At 42.0% G+C, this 8126-nt stretch overlaps 1 protein-coding gene across 1 annotated transcript in view; it reads left to right on the top strand.

Moving 5' to 3' along the window:
• Positions 1-8126, top strand: part of tet1 (tet methylcytosine dioxygenase 1) — a 33504-nt gene that overhangs the window by 19868 nt on the left and 5510 nt on the right. Inside the window, exons 3-8 of the mRNA XM_088420850.1 lie at positions 3159-5271; positions 5411-5501; positions 6927-7020; positions 7130-7338; positions 7663-7813; positions 7937-8026. Of these exons, the coding sequence (XP_088276976.1) occupies positions 3159-5271; positions 5411-5501; positions 6927-7020; positions 7130-7338; positions 7663-7813; positions 7937-8026 (2748 nt within the window). The remainder of the gene's footprint in view (positions 1-3158; positions 5272-5410; positions 5502-6926; positions 7021-7129; positions 7339-7662; positions 7814-7936; positions 8027-8126) is intronic.

Below are 8126 nucleotides of genomic sequence, written 5' to 3'. Positions count from 1 at the left end.
TACACTTAATTGGCCAATTTATATTTATAATCTTATTTGTTTGAACAATTATGTGCTATTTTCATTCGATAAAAACTGAATTATGGAGTATCTACTAATTTTAATTGTGAATTTTTACTTGCTTTTTCATATTGATGAAATGTTTAAAAACAAAAACATGCATATTAGTTTGATTAAAGACCCTGAATCATTGATAACTGTGAATGTAAGCATGATTTTTCCTATATGGACCTTGACAGGCAACCAGTCCAGGGTGTACCCTACCTTTTATCCACACACTGTTGGGATAGGCTCCAACTTCCCCACAACCCTAATGAATGGATGGATAGACCATCAGCTACATAGCCTACACAAGAAAATTGTTCTTCAGTTAAGACTGATTCAAGTCAAAGCTTCTTCAAAAATGATGTCTAATCCTTGTATCTTTTTTTTTAATACATACCGTCAATCCCAGGTACTGCCTATTGTTTTCCACTGGTTAATAGTATGGCAAAAGGTTTTGAGTCATTTGTTAATCAGCAACGGGTGCGAAAGATGTAGCCAAGCTGTAGCTCAAGTCGGTCATAATGCCTGCTTGCCTGCTGCCAACAAAAACAAGACTCGTCCACTGTGGAATCGGAGGTTCCATAACAATAACAAAATGTAGTGGTTTGCTTATCTGCATCCACGTTTGAAATGTTAATCGTTCTTCCTCAGTCCGTGTGTGGTCAAGAAAAAGGCAAAACATGTACTGTGATGCTTAGGGGACCTTTTTCCTGTCAGAGTCTATTTCCTTTCCAAAATGTTTTTGGAGGCTTGTATTGAAAATATTAAAAAAGTGTTTGGAGCATGGCAGGTTTAATGTTTTGGATCATTTCATAACAGTTCCTCTGAGGTTTGGCCTTTAGGTTATGTTAGGACAACTGACTCGTATGGTACAGAACTATAGTGTATCACAATTAAAGGATATCTGGTGACTTACATTGTGCATTTGTAGTTTGGAATCAAATGAAAATTTTATACTCTTTTCAATGTGCTCATGTGAAGTCATCAGTCCTTGAAAAGAGGCATTGTTACATGTTTCCACAAGTATAATAATCCAGACTGAAATGAATTTTGTGAGCTTTGGTTCCTGTCCTGTGTCCTGCTTTTCATGCTCTTTTCCTAAAGTAATAAAATAAGCTCAAATTTGTTGTTTTCCCCCCAGTCAAACGTGGGAACTCTTGTTTTTTTTTTCACTCCATTGACCTCTTCCTCTCTTTTAACTCTGACCCATTGTTGTCCAGTCCAGGATGTCTCTGTACTTTTGGAGCAGATCAAATCCAGAGTCATGTTTAGAGTCATGCCTCAAGCCAGCTCTAAAGTCAACAGTTAGAATGAAATACAGTTGTTGATCAACTTAAAGTGGAAACCTAAACATGCTCACTCAATATCTTAATATTTGGTCAGTTAGTTCATTGGGGTGTGTTGAAACTGATTATGATGATCAATGAGTCTGTTTGACACTGATAGCGTTTGTGAGGCGTTTCTCCCATGTAAAAAGAGAAGCCATGCAACTCCATGAGATGAGCTCTCATGTTGCAATCTTCCTGTCACACACTGAAACAGCCTTCAAATCCCCTTTTCATCTGAGTACAGCACATCTTTTGTTTATGTAATGTAATTTCTTGAAATAATAATTTGTGGGTATTTGTTAACTGTAAGTATAATCATCATTATTTTAAATAATTCATACAAATTGTTTATCTTCTTTTGTAGTGAATTCACGTTTTGAATTGAAATGACGGAAATAAAAATGATCATGACATTGTATTATAATTAAGATGCACCATATGTACAGGAACCAAGAATCAAGTTTAACACGTATTCTATGTCAACATATCAACTGGCAGAGGCGTCAGTTTCTTCTTACACAATCGTTTATACAAATAAAGCTCTCCACCTACTTCTAACAGACATTCTGTGGCACTATTTGTTGAAATATGATAATTACATCAAAATCCTGGACTCTCTGATATTCACAGACTTGACGAAAGAATTACTCTTTAAGTAGGAGTACAGGTCAACTCATGTAAGTGAAAATGTACATACAGTACAGATGAATTTTTCACAGCCACACAAATATGTATATATACTGTATTAGCCATTTTGATACCTTGGCGCAGTGAAAAGAACACAAAGTACACAAACTTGCATGTTGTTTCATACCAAGAGTTGCTACGATTACCTCAACTTTCACATATATATTATCTAAAAAGGGTCATAGCGTTATAAATATGTTCCAAGCTTTGCTAACATTGCACGTTGAGAAAACTGAAAGCCTAATTAGCTAACTATTGGAAAATGCTATCTTAGTATATACTAAAGAAGTATATATATTTTTAAATTACATCTAAAGTTTTGAATACCAAATGCTGGTGGTTTTTAGGCTAGCAGAGGACACAACACATTCACTGTGAATCATTCATGATTGTAGCCGACTACATTAAAAAATAATCTTCACGCTTGCTTTTTAAAATGTGATAAGATGTAGTCATAAATGCACACCGATATACATTCTTTAATTCTGTTCCTGTATCCGAATCAATCAAGATCACAGCTGAGGTTGATATAACACTTTTATTGATGCCTTTTTTTATGTTGTTGGAAGAAGTAAGCGCTCATTTGGACAAAGTGTGCAAAGTATATCTGTTTTTAAATAGAAAAGCAAAAAGTTGCTTAAAATAGTCAAAATATCATTGCTTGAAAATTCTACTGAATTACAACAACCAAGTATTCGTGTGCATCTGTGATGCAATCTTCTTGGTGTGCTGCAGATGAGAATATGCACATGTGCCTGTACACACACACACACACACACATGCATGCTCCCACACTCAAAACACACTTACGATTGGTAGTGATGCAATCCTAAACCTCGCTCCACTCGAATCATCAAGTTATGAGTCTGGCAATACTCAGCAACTGAGCCCCCATTGAAACCTTGAATGTGCATCTTTTGTTGCCTCATGCTTGTACTCTTTGTTTGCCACAATATTTTCAACCGTCTTGATGGTGGAGGTGGCGAATGCCCTCACCATGCTGAGAGGAGGTTTGTTGTGTTCTTGACTGATGCTGAGTCACGCATACCAGCACACCACAGTGAGTCACCATTTTCTTTCTTTCTCCTTTTGGCACAGGTGGTTCCAGAAAGCGTGTCGCTCAATGGCAAAGGGGAGGCACAGATGGATATCACCCACATGGCGGCAGAGGAGGACGAGGAGGAGGAAGGGCACATACGGCGTACAAAAACTCCTCCCGTCACCAACTCGCTTCGGCACAACCCGGACCTCGGTGGACAGCCGACACTTCAACGAGAGCTCGGGCTGCAGCGGAGCAACATTGCACTTCATCAACATGTACGCTCTTCTGTGAATTTCCACAACGGCTCTACCGAAGACCCGACAAAATCTAATGGTGCTAATGTGACCGCCGGGTGTCACCCTGACCTGAAGTCTGCATATCACAGGACTACAATGGCCTCTGAGCCTCAACGAAGCATAATCACCACTCAGAATGGACCCAAGACTTCTCTGTATGACATGTCAGGCTCACTGAAGAGGATAAAACTGGAGGAGGACGAAGAAGCAATTGCTGCACATTTTAGCGATAAAGATGATGTGTGCGAAGACCCTCTGTCCACATTGGCGGCGGTGGTGTGTCTCTCCGTCACTGAGAGGCGAGGGCTTGAGGAGAAACTCTTTAGCTCACGTCCTTCCGCTCTTCGGTGCATCAAATCAGAACCACCAGATTTGCACTTAATCAAGAAAGAATCTGAGGACTTTAGGAATGAATTGTGTCGCACTCAGGGGAGCCCACCAACGGCTCCCCAGACTATCAAGCGTGAACCGCCTTCAAATGACCTGTTACCAAGCGTGCAGTCTTTGGCAGAGAAGAGGAATCTTAGTTTTGACCAGGCTGTCGCCATTGAGGCCTTAACTCAACTGGCAGCTATACCTCAATGCACACCAGTGTTCATTAAAACCGAAGGAAAGTATGAACCTCGAGATTCTACGATCACACTGCAAGCAACGTCAACGCAAGAAGCGAAATCAACAGCAGGAATCCGCTACAACAAAGTCTCTGTCATAAGCTCACCAATTCACCAGAGGTCAGTGATACACCCGCCCGTGGCCAGACAGAGTAATGTCATCCAGCGTTGCCAGGGCACGAGGCCGGCTAACCTGTCAGGTGATGGTAATGTGGTACCCGGTCGAAGGATTTACCAAAGCTTTGGCTCCCATCCCATCAAGTCGGAATATGACAACATGGATCACCGAAGCATGAAGCTTGGTAAAGATCATGAACGTCGTTTTTGGGAGGACCGGGAGAGACCAAGGACAATGAGGAATCGGGACGAGGAAGAAGTGGCCGCACAATTGGCCGATTTGGCTTTCATCATTCAGTCCCGGCAGAGCCAAGTGTCCCAGGGCAATCACATGAAGGGAACCCCCGTGTCAGCCATCAAATACAACTACCACTCACAGTTATCCCCCAGTCAGAAAAAGACTCCTGTAAAGAAAGCTAAAACAACTCCTTCAAAACCCCGGAAGAAGAAGATCAATGAAGGACCACAGGAAGGAACCAACCGGAGGACCCCTCTCTCAAAACGTATGGCTAATGGAGACGCATCCCATCGAAGCAGAGGAAAGAAAACTCCCCTGCTTGGCAAATCGGGTCTCCACCATAGGAGGAATCTGTTTCTTCCTCAAGCTCAGATTGATCTGAAGAGATATCAAACTGACTCCCAGGAGGAAGCAAGGCAACTCATCCATCAAAATACGCAGTTTCAGCACTACAGGACCAACCAGAGCCTCGGCCCTGAAAACCAGCTGTTGTCATATCTGCACAATCCACTCCACCGCCACAATCCTGATGAAAGTCCAGTACACGAAAGGTGCTCGTTAACTCAGGTAGCACAGCCCTGCCAAAGGCTGTTACACGGTGCTGACCCCGGGGCAGGTCACCTCGGTCACGTCCCCGACCCCGGTCCTGCCAACGGGCTCTTGGGTGCTCGGCAGTCCCCGCCTCCAAGCCAACAAAGCTACTATAAACTTGAGAGGTCAGGACCTGTCACTGTCTTATCTACGTCTACTGACATAGATGCAAGCCATTCGGCGGAGTCGACTCCATCCAAGCACAGTGTCAACAGCTTTTTGGAGTCTCCAATGGCTTTTCTGGACACCCCGACAAAGAATCTGCTCAACACTCCCTCTAAAAAGCTGTCTGATCTTCCTTGCTGTCAATGCGTGGGTGGGTTGATTCTACTAGGCATTTAAACATTTAGTTTTGAACTTACTTCTACTTGTTGGTACACTTACCTGATTATTCCCACAATACCATTGGGTCCTCTTGTCAAGCGGGGTTACAACTGATTATTTTTCTCCTGCAGACCAAATCATTGAAAAAGAAGAAGGTCCTTACTACACTCACCTTGGAGCAGGACCCAGTGTTGAAGCTGTGAGGGAACTGATGGAGAACAGGTAGACTACTATTCCGCCATTCACTATGACTATTGAAAAAACATTTTGACAATTTACTCCATATCCGTGATATCTATGTTAAGGCGTGTGTACTAGTATTCTTTGTAGTAACGAGTCAGGCAATTCAAGCAAGTGAGCGTTTAAAGTACTGTATATGAACATTTATTCACAGTGTGCTAGTTTTCATCCATAATTCAGCACACTAGTAGGATGTTGAATAAATGTTCAAACAGCTTGCTGTAAAGCCTTTTAAGCATTTATTTACAGTGAAGTAGTTTCATTCATAATTCAGCACACTTGTAGGGTCTACAAGCTTTATACAGTATAATGTATTACCACTACTGCAACTACGACTACTACTACTACTACTACTACTTACCACTACTACACCTGAGATGATTGTTATTATTTGGCTGGATGTGTGTGGGCGTGTTCTCCACCGAACACGCTGAGCATGTCAAGTACGGGCTTGACGGAATGCAGCGAGGTCACCGCCAAGGTGCCTGCCATTAAAAGGGAACACGCTCAGCATGTGCACCTGAGACACACATATGACACTACGCTCACACACACAGTTACAAAGAACAAGTTGAGGCCGGGAAAATGTGATGTAACCGACATGAGAGACTGTATATAACATCAGTATTTAGGTTAGGAGTGTCAAACATGTTTTCATTTAGACAGCGTCATAGTTATGGTTGCCCTCAGGAGACCGTTTACAGAAAACAGAGAAACCACATCAATGTTCATGGCGAGAGAGAGAATCTGTGCTGTACTGAGTTTGTTTACTGGAAGTCAAGGCAGTTACCATCTTGTTCTAAACCTGTGAATATACAGCTCAGGGACAAAAAGAGAAAACTCCAAAATTGTCTGTTACGCAGATTTAGCGGTGGATATACTGATGCCTTGAGAAAGGAGTTCATTCATTGGATGGCCATGGTCGTAACTCAAATCACTCGAATCTCAAATCATCTTTCCCTAAACGAATGGAATTGACAATCATCCATTTCATAAACGACAAAATGAATGTTTATGAACATTTTGATGGTTTTACCCATGTTAGAATGTTAATTTCTCATCTCCAAAATGTTGTTTTCCTTCATTGATCCATTTCAAATGGATTCGATGCTGCCCTACCAGAGCAGACTTGAGAGTGTTATTATGAAGATAGCAGGGTTTTTTTGTTTTTGTTTTGATTTTTTTCTGGGGTGGTGTGGCAACCGGGAACCCAAATAAAGATCCACACATCATAATTTACCCTGTATTTTGTAATTAACATTTATATGCTTATTTTTGAATGGAGGTAAACCAGAGATTTTACAGGCCACATAAAATTATGTTGAATGCCAGATCTGGCCCACGGGCCTTGAGTTAGGCTCACCTAATGAATTGTCAATGTCTCTTATGCATATTTGTGTGTGGCAGATATGGCGCCAAGGGAAATGCAGTGCGGTTGGAAGTTGTAGTCTACACTGGAAAAGAAGGAAAGAGCTCCCAGGGATGTCCAATTGCTAAATGGGTAAGTGACAACCACGACCCAATATTTATTCATATGGACTATGTATGCAGTATACATGCATGAAACATGTAAATGAATATTGCGTATGCGTATGTATTATCACATATAGGTGGTCCGACGTGGCAGTGAGGAGGAGAAGCTGTTGTGTTTAGTACGGCAGAGGCCAGGGCACCACTGTGACACCGCCGTGCTGGTCATCCTCATCCTGGCCTGGGAGGGAATTCCGCGGGCGGTGGCGGACCACCTCTACCAGGAGCTTACGGAGACCCTCTTCAAATATGGCTCTCCCACAAGCCGACGCTGCGCCCTTAATGAAGAGTAAGCATTTTAGCTTCATTTATACAGTGTTTGCAGTATGCATTTTGACTGTTTATTTCTGCGTATTTAAGTCTTGCTATACGGTTAAGTGTGTTGCCATTTATGCAATAGGATTTGGATGTTTATTTCTCAATATGATTGTGTTGCTGTCTTGGAGGCTGCTGATTCCCAAAGGCTCAATGACACATTCCTGATTTTACTATGGAAGCCAGTATGCACCACATCTATGCAATTTTTCCTTCCAGGGCCTGAACTGTGATTTTTATGAGCATCAAGAAGTTAGTGTTGATGTGCTTTTATACTTCTCCCTTCTCCCCTCCAAAGTCGAACCTGTGCCTGTCAAGGGTTGGACCCGGATACCTGCGGGGCATCCTTTTCCTTCGGCTGCTCATGGAGTATGTACTTCAATGGCTGCAAGTTTGCCCGTAGCAAAGTGCCACGCAAATTCCGCTTAATTGGTGAATACCGAGAACAAGTAAGTCATTGTTGTCAACGATGGATTTATAAATTGTAATTTGATGGTTCTCAACCCTTTTAGACAAATTTCCACTTAAAAATCCTGTGGGTTTTACTTTCTACTAATCTTTATGACTTTTAGGAAGAAAAGGTAGAGAAGAACCTCCAGAGTCTTGCCACTGACCTTGCACCACTGTACAAGTGCCTCGCTCCTGAAGCCTTCCAGAACCAGGTACAAAACATAAAAGTCCAGTAATTACTCTTTATGAACCTTTAGGGTTCCTAGAGACTTGAGACAAACTCCAACATGATTTCTTCTTTGTCATCACCTC

The sequence above is a fragment of the Hippichthys cyanospilos genome, chromosome 8 (assembly GCF_059441005.1).
Source record: "Hippichthys cyanospilos isolate Australia breed blue-spotted pipefish chromosome 8, RoL_Hcya_1.0, whole genome shotgun sequence".
NCBI lineage: Eukaryota > Metazoa > Chordata > Actinopteri > Syngnathiformes > Syngnathidae > Hippichthys > Hippichthys cyanospilos.
This window is presented reverse-complemented; position numbering and strand designations above follow the sequence as displayed.